Source organism: Lepisosteus oculatus, chromosome 12 (genome assembly GCF_040954835.1).
Source record: "Lepisosteus oculatus isolate fLepOcu1 chromosome 12, fLepOcu1.hap2, whole genome shotgun sequence".
Lineage (NCBI taxonomy): Eukaryota > Metazoa > Chordata > Actinopteri > Semionotiformes > Lepisosteidae > Lepisosteus > Lepisosteus oculatus.
Window position 1 is genome coordinate 5,448,893 of NC_090707.1, and position 24,055 is coordinate 5,472,947.

Sequence of the window (24,055 nt, forward strand, 5' to 3'; positions counted from 1 at the left end):
GACATAAGGAACCAGATATCAATTGAAGTCTGAAGAAAAATGTTTTTAGAATATTGTTTGAATGGATTTAAATGGAATCCTGTCTGGGTGAAAATCTTGACTGAAGAGCTTTTCATAAACTAATATATACAGTATGAGGAAAGAGTAAATTTTATGAGGTTTTGTAAGTGGAATTATTTACAGGAATGTATTTAAATTAATCTTTTGCTATGGCTTTTTTATTTTTTAAAGAAATATACATACTGTAAATAACCATTGTGCTAAATTTGTGAGAAAAGGTTAACGGTTTTCGTATATGCTGTTTATTTATATTTCATATATTCTACGATAATTAAAAACACACATTCTTGTTTGTGGTTAATGTTAGAATGGAATAGGTTTTATACAGTATGTTTTGGTTGTGGTATATTTTCATTTATTTATAAGGTTTTGTGCTGCATGGTTTCAGGCCAATAGCTCATTAAAGAATTCAGGTATTCCTACAGTTCACTGTTAGGTTGAACATGCATGGGAAAGGTGTGTTAAAGACCCACAGAAGTATCTTCTACACAGACCACAGAGATGGTCCTTGATTTAAGCAACTGCCACATTAATGCAATTTGGTAGTGATTGACACTTCCCATGTGTTTGATAGGGTTAAGATCTAGATACAGTACATGAAGGTCAGTATGTAATTTTGACTCAAGAGGAATAAAACCTTGAATGACTCCTTTTTAACATGTCATTATTTTATTGAATAATTAAGAGATTAAAGTGATGCTGGTTTTGCTGTAACATTGGGTAGAGCACAGCTATAACAAAATTACTGATCATTGCTGCAAAATGCTTAAAATTGAGTGTGCTTCTTATGCATTAACGCATCTTGTTTATATGTGCAACCTCACAAGCACAGATTTCCTGAGTGCTGGTGTACTTTCTGGAGTCAAAGTACAATTCCAGAATGACGTAAAAATAGAAGTGGGCTATTGCTGTGAAATGAGAATGGATGCACACTGAGGATTGTATTTGCCAGATTGTATTGAGGAAATTTCAGGTTGCTGAAACATGATCAGTGCAGCACTTACGTTTTCACACCGCAGTGTTTGATGTGATGAGGAATGTGGCACAGCAGAATTGTGTGTGAAAGAGTAGTTACCGGTTCGGCAGTCAGTGGTTCCTGCTGCAATGACCGTGCTGCATCCAAAGCATGGTGAAGGATGGAGGGCCACCGGAAAGCAATAAACAGAAGGCCTGCAGACGACGCAGTACAGTAACTAAATGTCACACAGCCAACAATCTCAGCTCACTAGAACTACAATATATTAAACTAATCTTGCAGAATTTTTTATCTCTTGAGTTTTTGTCTTTCTGATATTATTTGCATAAATTGTAAACATTTGCCACTTATTGCACTTATTGTATTGTTCAGTAATCACCTGATTGGTGATACATACTGCATGTTGGAAGGTGTTACCCCAGCCATTCGTTAAAATAATAAAAGCAGTTGCCTGGATTGTGGCGCTGTGCTATTTTAACAGAAAGGTGCAGAAATACATTGTTGCTAAGGAAATTGATTTTCACTCGTTTCTTGCTATACGAGCCCAACTCATTCCCAAATTTCTTCTTGTAGACAAAAACTCATAAAAACAACACAAAATGTATTATGAAACAGTTGTGTGGAGAAATAAAATATTGATACTGTGCAGATAATCAAAATTATATTATATAAAACGTTAAAATCAATGTAATTTTTACAAATTGCAGTTTTATTCAAAAATATTATTCTACAGCATAGCTAGTATTAAAACCTTACAATGTGTGTTAAGACAGTTAAGATGAGCTACGTGTGGCAGACGTTACCTCATCTCACAAAAATAGTTATTATACAATATCCATTGCTCATTTTAGCAGATATTAAAAGTGCTGATTTAATGAGAGATGAGTGTATCAACATGTATTGAATAAGACCAATTAGGCTTTAATATTTTGATTGGAATCCAATAATTCCTCATCTTTGGATCTTCTTAACTAATGGGGTACTCCCTGAGAAGCACTGCCCTCTTGGTGCACTGCCCACCAAGCGTCTTGAGCAGTTTTATACCTCTTAACCACAATTTCAGGAAAAAAAAATGATGCCCCAATATTTTTTTTAAACTTCTGACTAGTTGGTTATCTGTACCCACCGGTTTGGAACAGCCAGCAGTGTGGTTTTTTTTAGTCTTGACACCTCAACTCCCACAAATGCACAAGGGGCCGATGAGGAAGCGTGGGCACGCTCTTCTGCCTCACCCTCCTGTCGTTGGACATGTCCCGGACAGCACAGGCCAAGAGGTTTAGTGGCAAACGGAGGAGAGGAGCACCCCTTGGTAGGGCATGGCCTTGAGCGCACCCCAGCTCAGAAACTCCCCGACGCAGTCAGCTAGTGGCATGGCCCAGGCTCAGATGAGCACCTCGACCTGTTGAGCCACCGGGGGGGCTCTGACAAATCCGATCTGCTGCACAGCGGGTCACTGACGCGTGATACTGGTATGCATCACCCATTATGATTCTTTGTGAAGTAAATATTACTCTGCAGCCGCCCATGTTTCTAATAGTGCCACCTCTTTTTTCTGATTACCATCTATGCTTCAAGAGCTGGCTGGATCAAACCAGCTGAAGTGATGGGAATCCATCATTTTCTTCTTTGTAAATTCTGTACCTAAGTACAGTATACACCTTATATCCTTCCAATCGGTGTATCAGTGGCTGTATTCTTGCTTCATTAATCTTTTTAACCACAGTGTAAGTGTTGTACTGTTTATCTCTTTTTCTTATGCTAAATCAACCCTTCTGTGATCTGTGTAAAGGATTAATTTTTGAAAAAATCTGTTTTATGTACCTGTATTTCTGCCCATTGCTCTTCTGTTATGCCTTGATTTGTTATGGATATTCTGATTAATCTCCATTTCACCTCCATGACCCTCCTATTCACATCAGCATGAGCTCAAGTGTTTGGTTCCTGAATCCTACTGAGAATTATATTTCAACTACTATACACTGGCCCACTTTGCCACTGTTGGTCCAGAGCCTTTAGAAATCAGAAAATCAATTACTTCTTATTGGACAACATTGCATCTGTCTCTGTTTGACTACTCCTTAGCAAAATACTTATTGTGAAGTTATAAACAGCTCTCAAAACAAACAAAGCTGACCTCAGTGTGCATACATCAAGACTGAAATTTAGTTTGTTAGAATCAAGATCACAAGCATTTGATATCTGACCACTAGAAATTATTTGAGCATCATACTGTATATCTGAGAGCCTATTTCCCCAGCATTTTGCTACCCATTACCACCAAGCACAATCAAACAGCTGTAGTCAGCCATCAACAATGAACCACACATCATTGGCTACATGTATTAATCTCTGATGTGTCAAAGCTTGCGATCGATGTCCGAGATGGTTATACTGGTGTGAGAAGAGGGATGAGCCCATTCTGTAAACCGCCAACAAAACCTTTCTTGTGACTGATCTTAGCCCAAATCATTAAAAAGAACTGATTCCCATGTTTTTAGGAAATCTAAACACTACCTAGAAAACACCGTGGACTGTTATGTCATGCCTCCAGCTGTCATGCCAGCTGGTTCATTTTCACACACACGTTCACGACCAGTGTGTCATCGATTGCATCTGGAGGAGGAAGATTCACACCTTGTTTTGGCATAAAATATTCCCAGACCGTGTTTGGCAGTTTTGACAAAAGTCTTCTTTGATATAAACTCAAGAGGTTGCCCATATCTGTCCAAGAGGCAGGGCATTGGATGCCTCAGTCTAGATAGGTGGACACTTTACCAGCAAATGATGTCAATGCAAAGCCATCCTTGTTCGTAACAGACAGCAAAACCTGTTGCTTATGTAATGAAACATACCACTTGAGAAAAGAAGTGTTAAATGGGAACGTAATTCCAGGAAAAAGAGAAAATGTGTAACTCTTCTGTTCTGGAGCTGAAGCTAAAAGCAGTAGTGAGCCATCTTCTCCTGATTTACGGAGACTTGAACCATCTGTTTTTCCCTCGTGTTTCATAGTGGGACTGAAATGCATTCAGTGTTGTCATGGTGTTTTTATTAAGGTCACCAAGAAATAAAACCTGAAGATTTCATGCATAGCTTTCAACGTACTGCAGCTTAATGAAATGTAAGTGCACAAGTGTAACACAGTAATTTTAGATTCTAGCTTGACCAAATCTGTGCAAATGTTTCATTGGCATGGTTGGGAAAGTATGAGGTAAACAGAGATAAGGCATAGGAAATATGATTATAAATAAATTCTCATTATAGGTGCAGAGAAGTGGGCAAAATCGCTCAGGTACAATTTATTCCAGGTACAATTATATAACCTCAGATTCTGTTTACTGCTGCTGACAGAGCTTGCCCGAAGGATGGCAATATGTTAAGACATCTCTCTGCCAGTGGATGATCCAGTGGGAGGCAAACAGCTGTAGGGATGATTAAAAAGAATGTGAAAGTTGTCCATACCTTCTTTAGCATAAATAAAAAGAAATGTTTTCTTTCAATCTCCTAGCCACCATTAAATTCCATGTCTCCTTTTTTTCCTGTGTTATATTTCATAGCCTCTTTTTATTAATACTGATTTTTTTTTCTGGTATTTGTCTTGCAGTAAATTGTCAGGGTTATATCACAGCATAGGACTAAAGGTTTAGTAGGTTTGGCAGTTACTGGTCATTCTACACCAAGCAATACCAACTGTGTCACACATCCAGTCCAACTCGCAAGGACTGGAAAAGCGGATCAACATGTGGGCTTTCATCTTTATGGAGTGTTTTAGCTGATACTAATTAAAACAGCAGCTGTTGCACTCGAGATAGTCAGGAAGCAACATTAACAAATGTTTTTCATATTGCTATTGACATATTTCATGAATGCATTCAGTTATTTCTGTCTGCTTGTTAAGCGTCCCGAGTGACAACATTTCAAGGTTTCATTAAACATCTGTATCCGCATCTCAGAAATCTCTGCATCTCAAAATATAGTACGGTCATAAAGCCACACATTTGTACTTTACTTGAAAGCTGTCTGCTGGTAAATAGTAATGGCATCCCAGAGTCTATCCTAGAGGTACAGGGCCTAGAGCAAGACTACATCCTTGTTTGGGAAACCATCTGTCACAGGGTGGTCAAGCAAACACAAGGGTCAACAACAGCCAATCGATGCAAAATATCATTGTGAGGTGAGAAAAAACCACCTGAGAGCACCTGACTAACAGCCACGAAAACCGTGGTAGAACCAAGCCCAGGATCAGTGATTTTTGAGGCAGCATCAGTGAGAGCCATGCCTCCATGCTGTAAAAATCTCAAATAGGAATATGGTTTTCATTAAGGCCAGGTTGTAATTTCAGTAAAACAATGTTTCAAATTTCAATGCATATGTGTGGCTGTTAGTACTGCACCCAATGTAAAAGATCATTAGATGATATTCAGCTTGTCTCATCAATAAATTCTTGAACAGATACCAATCACTTTAATGGCAGCAATGCCAATTTTATATCCAGGACACAAGAACTTCTGTCTCGCATCAATGAATGGTTCAGCCCAGATTCATACCAAAGATCTCAAGGCCTTAGGCCGTATTCTGCGGTGTTGATTAAGATTTGTACCATATGAAGCCATCCCAATTTTAGGATTGGGATGTGTGTATCCAAGTGTAGCCACTTTAACTAGGGAGAGACATGTTTCTAAATTTGTTTTGTTGGCTTTTGGCCACCGTGCACATCATGAGGAAGTCAACATCCAAGAAACTAGTTTCCAACCTACAGAACAGTTGGGCAGCAATTATATAATGTTATCTATCAATTTGGGAGTCACATGTTGAAACAGAACACTGGCTAGATAACCCCTAACCACCCCCTCCCCCCACTTAATTCAATGGTTTGATCATTTACTTGTTTTCCTATATAATACAGGTCGATCAGATAATTACAACAGAGGCATTGCAATATGTTGTTTCAGCAGTGCACAGAATGTTGATGATTTCCAGAGATGCACGAATGCCTATGGCATCACCCCTATACTTAATTTATAGATATGCAGGTGGAATGAAAGCTTCTATCCTCTTTCAAAATAAAAAAAGAAAGAAGGCTTTAGCTTTATTCTACAGACCATCCTTAAATGCGGCTAGGGAATATTTCTATGCCAGTTTAGTCAATCTTGGTTATTAAGTGATCTTCTTACGATTCCAAATATTTATTGTAACAAATGAATAGTTCCACTTTAGGAGCAAAGAGAAAATAATAAATATCAGAGTTCCATTACATCTTGAAGGAACCCTGTAAATGGATAGATAAGTAAAATCCTTCTCATGTCTTCTAAGATAAATACAGTTTGAACAGGGTGGAAATCTGTCCTTTGGCAGTCCCTCTCCCAGCATGATTCTGTTTGCGCTACATAAATCAGTAGCAATTTCACAGCAGCTTCATAACTTGGATATCAGATTGTTACTTTGTATTGCTTGTTTACATGCTTTTGTTGTTTATTGGGTCGGATGTACTGTCACAGTTTAAATTTGCAATATTAATTAATTAAGAATCATGCTATTATTAATGCAAAACAAGCAATGCATAAATGATAAAGAGAATAATCTGCTCTTATCTAAAATTGTAGTGCAGGGTAATCATACAGTATTAAGCAATTGCATGTTAATACTTTATTTAATGATACTGAAGTCTGCTATTGAGAACTGTATCAAAGAAGATGGTTTAACTCATTACTGTATCATACCCATTACAAACTGTGATTCAAAACTGTCTGTCTCGAATGACTACAGTAGGTCTCTCCTTTACTAACCTCTGATGTTTCCTGATGCACACATAGAGTATTATTCTATGTCTCTCTCAGACGTACGTACAGTACACACAGCAGTTACTTTTTCAAGCTAATTATCTTTGAAAGCTGTTAAGTATCAGACTAAGCAAAGATCACACTGGAGAGTTTCATACTCTGTAAAATCAGCTCAGTCAAGGGCACTACAGATATCTATTGCTCTGTTGGAAGGTGGCAAGCAGTAATTAGCATAATCAGCGTATGCATATGGAACCGTTGCATTACTGTCAACCTCTTCAGCACTCAGGGACTCCTCCAGATTCAGAGATCCTGACAAAACAAAGTGAGCCGCAGGCTAGAAATTTCTATGAGGCCACTGACCATGTGGAAGACATTATTGGCAGAGTGCTCATAGCCACATCTTCTTTCCAGTTGCTTCAAAAAAACAGAAATGCAAAGATAATTGTCCTTTGATATTTTATGTAACACATTTGCTGCAGGGTATGTATTCCAATGTTCTTACTTCACATATTATGCTGAATATAGGTACTGTTTAGATAAGAAATCTTTTCAAATTTTCTTGTTTAGCATAAATGCTGTAGGGTTAGGGACATTAAACACTTTATAAAATATTTTTTAAAGAAAAACACCCAATAGGCAATATCTTATTAGTTTAAAATTGTTATTTAACTTTGTTTTATTTTACAGTGCATATCTACACTTTCAGTGCAGCTGTTCTTAACTTTTTATTATTGTTTAAGGAATTTTTATTTTACCATTTGTTTCAGTATGTTGGCTGCAGTGTGATTTTATTTCTTCAGATAACATTTAGCACTGAGAAAAACAAATAAATATATAAAACAAATAAGTCATGTGTGTAAACCTTTTTAGAATATGAGTTGAACAAGCAGACAGCAGAAAGTGTCCTAAGCTATAGGAGACTGTGGCACGGTGAGCTTTTTAAGATTAGTTGAGCCCATTCAAGTTTTGAACACAGTTCAACTGCTTCAATTCAGCTGGTGAAGCAAAGTCTCACTTCTCCTCCACGTCTGCTGAATAGTGGACTGAAGTGGGTGCTACCCATCAATGTTGGAGGAGGGAGTGTTTCCCCTCCTCTCTGTGAAGTACTGATTATTATTATTATTATTATTATTATTATTATTATTGTTATTGTTATTGTTATTGTTATTGTTATTGTTATTGTTATTGTTATTGTTATTGTTGTTATTATTATTGTTGTTAAATAATGCATAGCCCTCTCCTTGCCAGATGTACCTGTTACTGGATTTAGCACACTTTAGCGAGATTCTAATTATCTGACGCCTCCATGTTCTGGACAGATGGTACATTTGTGTGGTCAGTTTAATTAAAAGCTTAGAGGCCCACAGATAATAAGGTTACCGTGTTTTAGATGTCGTGGCCATGTGATGGAGTTCATCTTTTGCCGTATGTATGTAGACCGATACGAGAGCACGTCGTATTTGTTTGTACGGAGTGTTTGAAACTAATAATAATTACAGAACACATGCAGCGCACATTGCTGTGTGTTACAAAAGCATATGCACTCTTCATATTGCCTTCATCATTGTCTGGTTAGTATGCTTTGAATTCTGTGTTTGACATTCAGATCAATGTAACAACTGGAAGAGTGGATCACAAGCTCTGTGAAGGAATGAGTGTTCTTCAGTATTCAGGAAAGATGTAATGTGTTTTCTATCATGAAGCATTTTGATATTTAAATCTGCTTTTCTTTTTCCATCTTTTGCTGACCTCTTCTTATATCCATGCAATAAATTTAAAAAGATCACCACTTCAAGCAAACAGTGCTGTGCAGATGTCTTAGACATCTTTGTCACAATCAGAAATTACAATTACAATGTGTACTGTATGTTATGAGCTTCAGTCTCCACTTGTGTTTCTGTTATTGTTACAGTTTAGTGTGGACGAAAATCAACCAAGCTTATCATTTAGTATTTTTCATTTATATTGATCAGAATATTTAAAAGCCTAATCAATGCTCCAGGTAAACTATACTGTACAGGAGCTGCCAGTTGTGAAGTAGTAGTCACTAATCTGTCACATCTACCAATCAATTTGACCCATTTTCTTCTGTTCCTTGTCATTATTCTTTTCCTCTTATAGTCAAAGAAAAGATCTATGGAGATTAACTGCCAACTGTTCAACATAAAATGGTTATAATTTCACAAGACGTTTTCATACACAAAGCAAAAACAGAGAGCAAAAAGAGTGGAACAATACAAAATTTCAAAGTCTACTTAATCTTGAAAGAAATAACAATGTATTCACAATTATGAAGACAAAGTATTGTAGTATTGTACAGTACATCTATATCTACTTTATTTCAGAAAATACATTTTATGTACAGTAGCCTGAAATCCATTCTTATATTCAATTTGATCTATTACTTTTGAAACTACAGTAATTTACACAATATAATAAAGGTAAAAACAACTTGTTTATCCAGTTTAAGACGTAAATCTTAACAGTGATGATAGAGCCAAACACATTGTTGGTATTAGATACTTTATTGATCCTGTGAGGGAAATTGCAGTGTAGTTAGTTTAATTGGAAAGTCTAATAGTATTTTTTACCTGAAATCTACATTATGAGATGTCTAAAAAATCAAGGGTTTAAAGCAACATCTAAGATCAAATTACAGTTACATTAATAACGTAAAATTGCGTTAGACAGAATCCATCCTTGGAAATCCTCAATCATTGCACTTATTCTGAACTCCTTCACTTTTAGAAACATATCAAAAACACAGCCAAGAAATCAATTAATTAGTTAAATTACAGAAACTAAGTTTCTCAGTAACTCAGATGAGGACACCTAAAGCCCTTGAGGTCCAGCAAGCCAGGGTTTTTTTCAGTCTCACAGCACACTCATGCTGAACAGTCAGGCCAGCTGCCAGTCTCTAGAGTTACATGATCAACCGTCTATTTCTCTTCCCTAGTCCTTAGCATCTGGGCTATTAACTGGCACCAGCACTGCTGGAATGCGGAGCCCCTGCACCACTGATGTATTGATTGGAATGCTGTGTCTCCGTGGACTAATCTGATATTGCCCTTTGCATTTAAAACAAAGATGTAAATATAATTATAATAGTTTTCCTGGTTGAACAAGGTATTTCCAAATCCGTATGATTAACTTAATTTTCAGAATGATAAAACCTTTTTCATACATAACACTTTCCAGGTCTTCAGTTGCATTCTCATGACACACACACAAATAAAAAAAGCTGAGCCTCAGAGCCGAAGAGACATTTATAAAAGACCGGCATCGTTACTGTTTTACTTAAAAATTCTAGACATCCTTTGCTTAATTGCCAATTAGGCTCCTAGATTCTTTCTAATTAACTGAAGATACTGCCACTTAGAAGAGCTTTATTCCTTTAAATTAAGACTCAGCAGAGCAGTATTTTCCCCTACTTTGAGATGCCCTGTCTGCTGCCTGCTCTGCATTAAATAACATCGGAAGGTCTACGAGTGGTAAAAGACAAACACCAGGAGTTCACACAGCTTGGTTTAGAGAAAGGATGGGGGTGGGGAGGAGGAAACGGGCAGAAAAAAAAGCCTTTGCTTTTAGCAAAGAATAACATTTTGGTTCAACATCAACGGAATCTGTCATTTGTAGTCGCAAGGTCTCCTTTAAATCCCGGGTCATCGTTACGCCAGCTGTTGTCCATGAAGTATAAAGTGCACCACAATACTCCTGTCATTTGCCATGTGGTTTCTGGTTTGCTTTCGTGTTGCTTTTCCATTTATTACGCAGGCACACAAGTGCTGAGGGAAATACAAAGTTAGTGTTCCTTTACAGAGGGAGCAGACTTGGCAGCTCCAGCAGAGTTATAAATGGGAGGAGACCCTCGTGAGTGGCTTGACCAGCTCCCTTGCTCTGGGCAGGGCTCCGGGTTTCACCATGTCTTGTTATTAAACTCTGGGATTAGAGGGAGATTGATTCTGCCCGGGCGATGTAGGTCAGAAGCAGGCAAGTGCGTGGTTGATAGTAGCCTACTCACCCTAGTTTGTAAGGGCTGAGTAGTGTTCTTGCATACTCTAGCAGCTGGGAACAAGAGGGGAGGAAGAAGGAGTCGGGGAAGGAGAGGTGCTGCTTTCTGGACATTCTGAGAGTAAACGAGCCAGCAGCAGCCCTAAGCCGGCCGCTGTTTAACCCGTGCAGTGCGGTACTGCACATGTGAGATTTATGAGTCATGAAGGCACCATGTGGAAGAGTTCCTGTGCTGCACAGTGTGGGGCCAGGCTAGCCCTGCCTTAAAGCAGCTTCAGAGGCTGCTCAGTCCGTGAGCCAGCCCTCTGTAGGGAGCGTTTGTCCCAGTCGGAGACGGCAGCCAGGAATGACAATGTCCCGGCAGGCGCCAGGCAGGAGAAGGAGAGGCCCTGTGCTGTCCTTCATGGAGGAGCCAGACTTTGGGCTGCAGCTGAGGGTAAAAGCGGCGTTCAGGTACTGCACCTTTTACCTAACCCACTTAACTTCTCCCACTGATCCCTTTGAGCTTCTGTGTAGATAGGCTCTTGCCAGTCTTCATTCATCACGCAGAACTGTTAAATAAATAATGAAGTACTGTACATTGGTGAGTTAGAACTCTATGAATGATTCATCTACTCATCTATTGTACAGTTTTCTGCCAAGGTGGATAAAATGAATAAATCGTTAAAATAAATATTAGGAATGACCAAAGTGAAGACTGGGTTTGGCTGAGATGCTGTGAACAGATTTGACTATTTTATCATAACAGTACAGTTAACAGTTTTTAATAGTTTTTCTAATTGTACCGAATGTAGAAATCTAAAATGCAGTGCAACGGCTTTTATACATTTTTGATTAAATGTCAACAAGGAAAAAAAAAAGTAAATTTAACTGACATTTCATATATGAAATGGGTCTAATTTATTTTCCACTAGCACTCAATTGCTCAGGCTAAAAAATTAACTGGAAAGGAAGTTAATTACAACATATACACTAAGTTATATCAAAGCTGTTTGATGTTGCTTTATACAATTAAGAAATATGAACAGTTCTTTTTTTTCCTAAGGTCACTGTAAGTTCTTATTGATGAGATGCAAAACTAAAAATAACACTAATTTATCTTTCAAAATGAATTTAAACTTCCTGAAACACATCGTTCTACACAATACTACCCAAGTGCCCATAATTAGTTCCATTCCTAATCGTGAATGTGCATTCCACAGCTCTGAAACTAGCAAATCATAAAATAAGTCAATAAAACTGTCCCATGATTGTGATTGTGTCCCATGATTATTTGGAGACCAGTGCCTTTTCAGCAGTATTATGGAATTTATTCTTACTGTTACCCAGAAGTGCTTTACGCTGGGATTTAAGAGGTTTCCAATCAGTGCAGCTGGAGTTCTTAGTACATCTGGTTAAAGAGAACTGATGTGTTTGACCACTTGAAATAATCAGAAGAAGCAATGTTCTCATCAGTACCTTTACATCTGGTATTTTTCTAGGAGCAGATCCTACTTTAATATTCTTTTAAGCTGTCCCACTGCTTTAGTCATCAGAGACAGAAGGAAGTAAGAATCCCCAAAGCTGAGCAGTTCAATGGATAGCAGACTTTCCCATTCTATATATAGCTAGTTATCCATTTCTTTATTTGTAATTCCTTCCCTGCTTCCATTGCTTAAGATGCATCAGAATCACAGATTTGTAGTCCTCAGATCTTGCAAAGATTAATTAATTTAATACCCTCATAATAGCTATAAACATTATAAAACTAATTTAATATTTTCTGTCTCAAAACGCATATCAAATGGAGGCAAAATCGTAAAAAGATTAAAATGGTTCCTAACATATTTTGCCATATCCTTATGGCTGATTGTCCAGACTGAACTATTGACCACACATTGGATAAGGAAAGTAACCCAGTGATGTGGTGACCCAGCAGTTTAGCAATTGATAACCATCTTTGTTCCTGGTTTTCCAATGAGTTGTAAATATGAGGTGGGCTTAGAGTGATGTGGATTGGCTTGTCATCTGGCGAAATTTACTCTCAATGCCATGGTTTGTTTTTGTAAATCCAGAAGAGTAAAATAGATTTAAAATACCGGATGGTGTTTTATAAAATCAAAAAACTCATAAATGCATTTATGAAATATTTTTAAAATAATTGCATAATGAAATAATTGAGTTGTGGTGTTGGCTGACATAAAACTGTTGTGTTTACGACTACTGTACAGCCATGGCCCCAGGATGTAAAACACAATTTGGAGAAAAACAGTTTTTCCAACAGGTAGCAATATATAAGCAAGGTAAATTTGGCAGTAAATGTAGAAATATATATGGCTATACAAGAGAAAGAACTAAAAAAGATAGTAAAACATGGGTATAGCTTTCAGTCAATACCTGTATACCTGTAGATATCTGAATGTTGAACCACTGATGCATTCTTGTTTAAATTACTAGAAAAAACTTTGGTTTCACATACTATGTAGTATCAGGTATGTAACTATGTTTGCCTGAGTTGTTTATTCATTTCTTTTCTGGGTGTAATGGACTGTATTTTACAGTCACATTCTGCTCTCTATCCTGTTCAACTCAAAGTACACCTCTTAGGTATCACTGACCTAATACTAAAATACGCCACTTTAGAAACTATGGCAAAAAATTAAAAATCGATCTTGGACTACAGCAAATTCTTTAATTACAGATACGGTAAAAATGCTTCCGTAAAAGATTTAAAGGGCTTATTATGGGCCTTTACAGGAGCTGTAAAAGAGGTCAGATTACAGATTTCTCTGGAAGTAGGGCAGCCATGTTCACATCATAGGCATGGTTGCCTGATGTGATCATTAGTGTGCTGTCGCTGAGCTGTCAGCTGTTGGATAATGAAACGGCAAATAACATCATGAAATTTAATAGATTCACCTCAGCTGTATATTTGTACTTACCTTGATTTATGTATTTTTATACTAAAGTGTGTACAGTATGTGTATGTAGATGCTGCCTCTTAATCTTAGACTCTTAGACTCCTAATCTTAAACTTAAATCTTTAACCTAATCTAGGACTCAAGCAGTTCTTTAACTAGCTTTAAAGTGGTTTTGAGTTTTTTTTTCAAATAACTGCTTAATTTCTTACTGTAACATTTGTATTCCAATACAGTTGAAATGTATTTGGCTCTTGATACATCGCCTCTTCTTCTCAGAGACCAAATTAGCTGCACTCTGCGGATTTGGGCTTTGGACTTCCACAGTGGAGTCTTTTGGGCTCAAGACATCCGCCACAGACACATTTTTCACCCTCCAGGGGCTCATCGATGTGTTGCCGCTGTGCTCGTGGCAAAGAATAATAGGGTTCAGTTTTACATTTGCGTTAAATGCTTCTGTTGAGCTGTCTTAACATTGGGTTTCCTCTTCATACACCATCTAGTTAGAAGTTACTCAAAGAGTGAAGCTGAAGGACAACTTTGAAAGAAAAAGGAAGGCAGCACTTTGACAGTCGTAGAGTATGTGCCATGGTACAAAGGTTAGAGAACAACATAGCAGAGCTCAAGACGTTTTGTGCTGAAATAGGTTTTCTTTTTGGAACTAACCATGTTTGACATCTTTTGCCTCAGAGGTCTTCCTGTTATAGCAATCATGAAATAAGGCTGTAGAGAGGCAGGATTATGTAATGTGACAGAACTATGTCTTTATTTTCCACCTAGATTGTCACAAATACCACAGCACTTTGGCATTTCAGTGGTTGTTTGATGCCAAGAATAAACTTATGACTAATTGGGAAACTTCAGCCTAGAGTCCTGGTTCAGCCATGTGTTGAACTTCTGTTTCTAAATCTCTCATAATGCATTGCTCGTTTCTAACAGCAACAAGTCAGATTGTGATTTGTAGCAACATGGACAGATATATTGAGATGGAGTATTTAATAGCTTTTTAATATTTAAAAATGTAAAAGCTTATTAAGTGGAATATCATATTTTACTTCATAGCAATGGGTTAGAGTCAGGAGATATTCGAGATTTTAGTTTACACTTCCAGAAAGAAACAAATAGAACAGCACATATCACAATCAGTCTGCGGTTTCCTACTGAGGATTAAAGCTGAAAGGGTGTAGGGCACCAGTTTGAAACACATGGCATCTCTTCATTAACTGTTTGTTTCAAGTGCTCTGCTTTCATGTGTATCTCATTGAAAGGTCAGAGTTCCGCTAAGATGAAAAAAAGCCACTGGTCCCCAGTTTTGAAACTTTGTAATGCTATCCCTTCTTAACATGCATGACGGCCTCCCTGCATTTTATGACGTTTTCAAAAGGAGGCTCAACTTGCAACAAACTTCTTGGTTTTCCTGTGTTCATTGCTTTGCAGTTGGGGTCTTCTTTTGCAGTGAGTGAGATATGTGTCTTCATATTGGAAACCTAAAGGTAATAATGAGCTTTTGTGAAAACCAAAGCTAAAAGAGGATAAAAGGCTTAGTGCACGCTTAGACTACTGGCAGGGTGACTAATTGTGTGGTTTTACAGTCAGCTGCAAAGAAAAGAAAAATAGGTGTTTTCCTGAAAAAGCTTTAAATAATGAAACATTTCAAATGCTGTCTAGCCAAGATGTGTTTAAGCGGAGCAGGATAAGGCGATAATATTTATCCATCAAATGATGGTCATGCATGGCACCACATGACCTGGATCAGGGAAAACAACTGACTTATTGTATTCTGCTGGTAATTTTGTGTGGCTTTAAAGTTTTTAATTGTGTTGCTGTCAAAATAAATTTACAAGGTCTAGGGTGAGCTGAGCTGTTAATACACTGTTGACAGAATATGTTTCACTGGAGGCTTCCTTGCTGGTGTCAGGTAGGCTGAAAATGGAATTTCTGTCTTGAATTCTCCTGTACTGTATTCCAGTTAGCATATATATTTAATGAATCCATCTATTCAGAACTTTCTCTATATAACTTGTCAAAACCGCCTGTTGTTCTCGTGCAACTTCAGCAATGCTCTTGAGTACTAATCGAACAGACTCACTGTCTCTCTACCAGTTATAGATTTAGAAACACTCTTTCACAAATGTACATTTATTCTGATTTAATTAATTAATTTAATTCTTAGAATGCTTCTCTTATCAAATGCATAAAAATTGCGAATTTCCACTTAATTTTGTCACTATTTTTACTTCCACCTAGAGTAACAACACACAAATGCTGTAAACCCTTCAGACAAGGTTATCCTGGGGTAGGAGATCTTAACCAAGGGAAAATGTTTTAATCTGGACTCGTCAGAGTTAAGGCAACTTAAAATATTCTTTAAAAGCGTAAAAAGAGCTTCCATGTATATTCACTCTATCAGAAAACAGAGAGATGAGTTAATATAGTTAACTTCTATTAACTTCTGTTCTATGATGTTTGAAAAATACATACTGACATTTTCTGAAAAAATATGCAGTTACACAAGTACTCTAGCAGCAAGTACTCTTGTGATTAAAATTAATACTAAATTAATACTGATAATACGAAGAGTAATAGTACTACGTGGTAGTTAGAAAGTGCAGTGAAAATCAAAAGACACATTTAGGCTATTTCTTAAATGCTGCTGTTTGTAAATAGTGTGAAGGTTTCACGTTTCAGACTGCACATGCCAGCAACCAAATGGCCAAAAGTCCTGAAGAATCTTTCTCTTGTCATACTTTCATTGAAAGTAAGATGTCAATGGAGGCTACCATTATGATCTTCAATAGTTAATGAATGCCTCAGATGTTTCTGCTCAGACTCACATGCTGCAAGTTATTCAGGCAGGGATCTATTCTACAACATTTCAGACCCCTGTAGTGCACAGCAGGGGCTATTTTCTTAGGGATGGACTTAACATTGCCCATATGGGGGGTTATTTATGGATATGTATCCTTTGCTTCCAGGCTTTTTTGGCCAATGTGAGCTAAGGATGTCTCTGCATCACACACATGAAAGGAACCATCTTGTAAAAATTATGCAAAGATGAACATGCATTATTTCATACCAGTGATGCACTAAACATGCCTGCTTTTGCTGCTAAAATCATTCAGGCATGTAATGTTCCCAACTGGCCTATTTTAGAATAGAGTCCTGCATTTCCATGGTGCTGCATGTTGTGCTCTACAGTAGAAAATGGTTATTCCCGATAGGACATTTTTGGGTATTAAAGACAAATGCAATATTTTGTTTCAATCATTTAAAGGGATCTTCATAAATGGGCATGTGCAGAGTTCCAAATCTGGGTGAGTGCTTACCTATAAATTGAAGTTTCACTAGTGCTGTTGTCGGGTCCTTTTCATGTAATAATGGTTTATCAGCTTTGAAGTAAAAATAATTTATTCTGAAGAGGTTTGAGTAGGAAGCTGCTCAAGCATGCAAGCTGCAAAGGAACAAACAGAGCTTAATTCTGTGATGAGACACAGGCTGAAATAAGGAAAAACACCGCGTTTCAGCTCTGGAGTCGTCTTCTTATACTGTACCTCAAGAGGTTCTGCAGCTGAAACATTGTGGCCAGCAAGCATCAGCTATTCCAGACTTGACTCTTGAAAGTGTTGGTGGGGCCTTCAAGACAGAATCTAAATGTATTTGCCAGAAAGCCTAAAGCTTTCAAAAAGGAAAATACATGACTAATAGGTCTGCATTTTAATAGTCAGGACATGCAGAGGCCAGCTGGAATAAAAATTATGACCACAGATTCACTCTGCTGTTTAAATGAGTCTGCAGTCAGGTGGTCTGTAAACCCTTTGTGGGGCCTTTATGATTCGGTGTATTTGGGGTTCTCTTGAGGGAGACTCAAAGTAAGTTTGGAAATTATGGTTGGAGTTAATGGGATGGGTTAATATACAGTAGTTGAATGCATGTAATTTATGCATAATGTGGTTTTGGAAATAATGGAGATCTTAAATATATCCTGTGTGGCTGTGTACAGAATTGAAATCCAGAGGGTCTACAAAAAAGTTGGATTATCAATTTGGAGGAGATTTTAATGGTTTTAAAGGCTTCTTTTGGATGTATTGCTTCTGTTTCTGACATGTTGTAATTCTCTCCCCATCCCTAATCACAAGTACAGTTACCTCAATAACATGTTGTTGTTTAGCTATTACAAAGTGTGTATATTTTTTAGATTTGTATATATTTATGGAAACCTTGTTATAAAAATGTTGTAATTTCCAGTAGTTTTCCATGAAAAAATGCTCAGTTATTGAAATTATCAGATATCTTACGTAAATGTAGCTATTCTTTTAGTACAATTGCAGATTTCACATAGTTTTTTAAAATAACCTTTTAATCTTTAAAGCATATTCTGCATAGTGCGGCTTCAAGTTCTCAGCTCATTAACTAGATAAAGATTTTCTATGCTTAATGAAGCAGCAGAGCAAAAACAAAAGTCGGCTTTTAAAAGTATGAAAACTGTAATTGTAGGATGAATCTAGGTTTATTAATATACAGTAATCTGTGTGCACTGCCATTGGATTTATTAATTTGTTGGCCATTCACTTTGTCATCTACAATATGGATTGTGTAGTGAAAATATATATCATGTAAATACAGTAACTGGTCCACACTTATCATACTGTATATTCTTATTACTGGGCCGTAAGCATAATGATATTTTGAAGAGAATTAAATGTGGAAAAGCGTTATGAACTTAAAATAACTTTGAGGTATCAGTCCTAAGTAATTTCACTGGTAAATAACTTCAAAAATGTACTAGAATTTAGAACCACTGCACCATCAAAATATGATTATTTGGGGGTAATTTTCCATGAAATTCTTATTTGCAATGTTCCAGTACATAAATCACAGTAGAAATGTGGCAAGAATTAAATGAATATCAGACCTCTTAAAGATGCTCTTATTTTGAATGCTTTTAGTGTAGATTTGTTTTGGCAGATCTAATAGACTGGATTTAAATATGTTTTTGCTGTTTAAAATCTAGATTTATAATTTACAACGTATGTACAATAATACATTTTTGGATTTTTGTTTGTTTTTCTTTAAGGATTTTAAGATACCGAAATCTCACAATGCCAAAGTGGTAAATGGAACATTGAGTGAGCTTAAAAACTTAACAAAATCAAAAAAGATAAACTGATTATTTAGTGATAATGACTTACAGTGCAGTTCAGACTAAATCCTTAAGAAAAAATAACAAAAATATGAAAAACCTGTGCAACAAAAACATAGAAGGAACAACATAATGTCCTTAGTTTATCGAGGAGGGAAAACATATACATTAAAAGCACCACTGACAATGTAAGCAGGAGTCTGAATTAAAAAATTGTGATGCTTTTTTTCAGTTAATTAAAGGGTTTCATTTTTGTCTTATGATTTGAAGTAGAAATGGTATTGTAGTGGAAAGTCCACATTAAGTATTTCAGGTATAAAACTGATGTCCAAATTTGTATGTGTATTTCTTCATTACTGAAGAAGTACTGTATTTTCATTAAACTTCATCTCAAAGGAACTGACTTTACTGGATTCCCCGAGACCAGCAACTTCAATTTGAAAGATATTTAGTCCTGTAGCTGTTACATATAGAACAAAACCCAATTTATCCCTGGCCTTTACCAGTTATGGCCTCCTTATAATCTCTGTCTAGGAGTCTGCTTCATTAGTCTGTTCTCCTCCCCACTGATAGCTGGTGTGTGGTGAGTGTACTGGTGCACTTTAGCTGCTGTCGATTCATCCAGGTGGGGGCTACACAGTAGTGGTGCTGGAGAGGAGTCCCCATGGCCCGTAAAGCTCTTTCAAGTGGAGTGTGCAGAAACATTATATTTTCATTTATATTATATTATCATTACTTACATTGATCCTGTTCATCCACACCTTTAGCTACAGTACTGGTGTCTCGCAGTGCTACAGAGGGTAGTAGCACAACTTAAGTTGTACGGTAGTGTTTATGGAAACTCACAGGTGATCTCCAGTACATACAGTTGCCATTGAAGAGTAGCATGGCTAAGGATGGCATGTCTTTGTAAGTCTGAATTCGGTCCCATTCCTGGAGATCATACTCTTGAACTCCACAAACTTCATCCTAGGGGGATCCTGGCTCCTGGAGGTTTATGGGGCAGTGATTCACGTTGCCAAGTTTGAGGCTGAAAATCTTGAGTAATGAGCTGCATAATCACAAGCCAAATATACAAAAGCTGTTTTGCGTGTGATTGGTTTGGAGCCAGTGAGAACAAACTAAATACATTAACTATGGCAACTTAGACCTCCAAGGTCCTTATTCATAAGATTTTTATGAGGACTTTTGCTCATGCATTGCCAACACTTATGCGTCAAATCTTGACTAACATGCTGAATCTCAAATCAAATCTCTAATCTCTAATCAAATATAAAAAGCTGGTTAGCAAATGCATCAATAGCATTGATTTTGTGCCAGTGAGCTTTGAGTGTAAACTGTAAGGATCTCTTTTCAATGCAGAAAAAGAAGCTTTTGTGGTTAGCACTGCGAGAGGCTGTTTAGACCTAATGAAGTTAAAGAGTGAATAGAACCAAAAGATTTTTAGGTGCACTGACATTACTGTTATATGAAAAGACATTATGTAGGTAAATTTATTGTGCTGATTAACATCAACAGTGTTGATACAGTGATGTCAACAGAGTCTATGTTGAAAGTCACAGGCTAGTTGGGTGTGTGGCCACCACTGGTAGGGGTACAGGGTATCTGTGAATAAATGCTTTGTACCAGACTGTAGATGCTGTGATGTTGGATTTTGTCCCATTATACTTCTAGAACCTGTTTAAGCATGGCTTTTGCTGGTTTCTGAGGGCTAGATGTCACAGCCTTTTCCACAAAAAGTCAATGGGGCTCAAATCTGGCAAGTAAGGCATCCACAATATAACTGTCACAATCAATGTTTCACCGGCAGTGTGAGCGTGTACTTTGTCCTTTGTCCATGTGTTGTCATGTTATTATGAGCTAGCAGGAAGGGCAGCTGGTAAAGTCCCAGGTCTCAATAAAGCACAGTGTGGTCAATTAATCATTACAAAGGCAGATCTGTAGTGACTAGACCATCCTGCCCAGATCATCACTATACCTCTATCGATTTGTCTCTTGTTCCCAACAATCAGCATATTGTTCTGCACATCTGTGCCACATTCATTGATGTTCATCAGGGTGGTCTACACACAACCGTAATTCACCCTGAAGAAGAAATTGGTTCCTCTACTTGTGAATCCACCTTGGGTGACATACTCTAGCCTCTAAAGTACTAATGGCAGGAAGACTCTTTTCATTTTGATAAGTGGGGCATATTGGTTCCTTTCCATATTTTTTATATTCACCTCATTCAACAGATTAAATAATTTCATCACCTGTCACATTACCTGATCCATTTTCTGTGATGTGCTTTTGTGCTTATAATTACATCAGAACCTGATCCACCTGATCCAAGGATCTCAACCAGATGTTTCTTGAGAGAAGCCATGGTGTAGTCTCCAACGACATACTGTCGTCTCTTTATTTGTGAAAATTAGCGTGTCTGTCCTTTTAATTTTGCTTCCCCTAGGTTCCAATTGCAGCTTCTGGTTTGTGTTTCACTGTTGATTCTCAAGATTTCCATTTGTTAATGCCTGTGAGGAGCAGGTCCCTTCTCTGTTCAAGGCTAAAGTAGTTCAGGTCTCTTACAGTAGCTGGTCAGTCTGAGACTTTGAGCCATGGGATTGTACACAGTATTGTAAATGTGGTTTTACAAGTTCATTGTACCATTTACCATAACATGTATTGATTTACATTTAAACCTTTTAAAATGGTGTGTATCCTAACGATTGTGTTTGCCATTTTAATTACTTCCCCAGTTGTGTAGAAGATGTAAATGTAAAGATGTGAAAAACCATGAACACCAAACGTTTTGTTCGTACTGTAAATATCTTCATCTAGCTTAACATTTTCAACACTGTTGGAGTATTGGACATACAGGATGAGTTTGTAGCTTCAACTGGGTTTATTAAAAGCGATAAGGACTAGTGAAAGGGACAACAACCTCTCTTTCTACATTATGTGCTGCATTTTGAATTTCATCATTTACTAAAGAAATGTATTTTTTTCTTCACTATCATTTAGAAATGTAATAAATCACAGCAGGTAAATACGTACAGTACCACACCTGATTACTTAAGAAGATTAAATAATTTAAGGATTATACCTCAGCATTTTGTAGTGGGGAATTTTTTAAATTGCTAAATAATATGCATATACTTTATGCAACGATCAGATTTATGATTTTATCTGAAGTGAATACAGATGCAGAGACATTTGTAACTTAACATTCAATCTCTTAAGCTTAGAGTAACACTTTACATATTCTGTGTGTGCACTACATGTCGTGAAAAAAACTGCTTTGGTTTTAGCTGTGGGTTGCAAGCACCTGAATGACTTTATTATGGAATGTACAGTATGGAGGCCATAGGCACTGCCATGCTTAATTTATACAGAGAGTATATTTTGTTTTCTTAGCTTTGAGATTTGTGGCTTTAACAACGGTGACTTAACCTGTCTGTTGAGGAGCTTTCTGTCCAGTGCATGTTGTCTTTCTGATTCAGGTCAGCTCCTAGGCAGAGGTTACAACAATCTGCCATGGGACACAGTGCAGTGCAGTCTAAAGTGGTGATTACAGCCAGCTTACTGATTCACATTTGGCCAACAGATGGTGTAGCTATTCATAATGCACTCTGCCAGTATAGGATCTTGTACACATCAACTGGAAAATTGCAATAAAAATAAGTAAAATGTCACTGAGCATTATATTATGATAAACATGATAAGTGACTCACAGTGATTTCAGTGCTGAAAGAAAAGTAATCAGGCAAATGCAAATAAATACAAATATTAATGAAAAGGGGAAACCATAAATGTCAGCTAGTCATACCATTTATTGTGTCATTAAGGTTACGTGAAGAGGTTATCAAGAATGTTATACACAGTTAGCATTCATTATAATAATTTGTAAATTTTTCATTTGATAGCATTTTACATATAAATTACATATAAGTGGTTAATAACTTTGTATTAGTTGCACACTAATACTACTGCGAACTTTATGTTCACAGTAGTATTCGAGTGTTTGGAAATGCTATACCTGCTACAGCAATGCAATTGTTAATTTGTATTTGCTGAAGAATATTTCCATTTGTGATATTTTAATTAATTATAACTAATACGTAACAAGCTACAGTACATTGTGGCCATTCTCTTAATTTGTCCCATATTTAAAAATAAATTAACTTTAATCATGCTAATGTAATACTGTAACGAAACAATTCTAGTTGTGGTTACAAAGGCGAAAGAGATCACACAGGAATATGGGTGGAATATACGCCCGTGCTCCATAACATCCTTTAGTTTGCTGTAATTGTGGTGGTGCAGGAGTCACATTCTCCCGAGGGTGACTCCTCTGAAGTACTCTGTGTCTCTCGTAAGGTCGACATTGGAAGGTGACATGCACTGGCGAAAATTGGCGTCTAAACGTAAAAAGCTCTACGGCACTATAAAATAATAGAAATGCATCAGCATTCCTTTTTCATTTTCAAGAAACCCTTCAAGGGGCCTTCAACCATTACACCAAAAAGCAGCCATATGTTGTATTACAAAAAGAATGAGCTCTGACATGCAATTTCCTTGCTGCTCCACAGGATGGAAGAGACAGTGCGGAATTTGCTGCAGACTCAGGGGTCTCTGGAGCAGACTGCTGTGGACACTGTGGACATTATGAAGGCCTATAAGGTACTAGATTGATGACAACATTGACAGTTGTCTTATCCATCTCCTTAAGGTGATGAATCATCAAGACCATGTTCATACCTTTTTTTCTATAAAAGGTTAAATTTTAAGTCACTTTTTATGCCCTTTCTCAAATCAGTGCCTTTATTTTTGCTGAGGAATGTAATCAAAAACCTGCTTAAAAATTGCTCCCTTCATTAAGCAATTTCGTTATCAAAATAATGCCTGAGAGTTGCATTTTCAATGTCATTATATGCTGATTACAGCTAGAGTTTTATTAGACATTACATACTGTAAGCATTCATTTGGCGACCAGCTTTTAATGTTTCATTACAAGGTAGGGGCAATCCTGGGCACAGTTCCAGACTCTAGTGTGTGTTTGTATGGTCATCCTGCGTGTTCCTCACTCACTTTCCAAAACCCAGCTGGCTACTGTAACCGATGTCTCTAATTTGTCCCTGTGTCTGCGTATGCGGGTAAGGGCACTTTCTTCTAAATGGATGGATGGATTCTAGGGTATTTAATAACTATA

The 24,055-nt window shown here is 37.2% G+C and overlaps 1 protein-coding gene across 4 annotated transcripts in view; it reads left to right on the forward strand.

Annotated features, from left to right (window-relative positions):
- LOC102692698 (nck-associated protein 5) overlaps positions 1 to 24,055 on the forward strand; it is a 150,133-nt gene that overhangs the window by 36,873 nt on the left and 89,205 nt on the right. For 3 of the 4 annotated variants that reach the window (XM_069196268.1, XM_015358337.2, XM_069196267.1), the window contains exon 4: positions 23,436 to 23,526. In XM_069196268.1, coding sequence (XP_069052369.1) covers positions 23,436 to 23,526 — 91 coding nt within the window. Of the gene's footprint in view, positions 1 to 10,802; positions 11,281 to 23,435; positions 23,527 to 24,055 lie in introns of those variants that run through there. The other variant, XM_015358338.2, reaches the window with a different exon arrangement.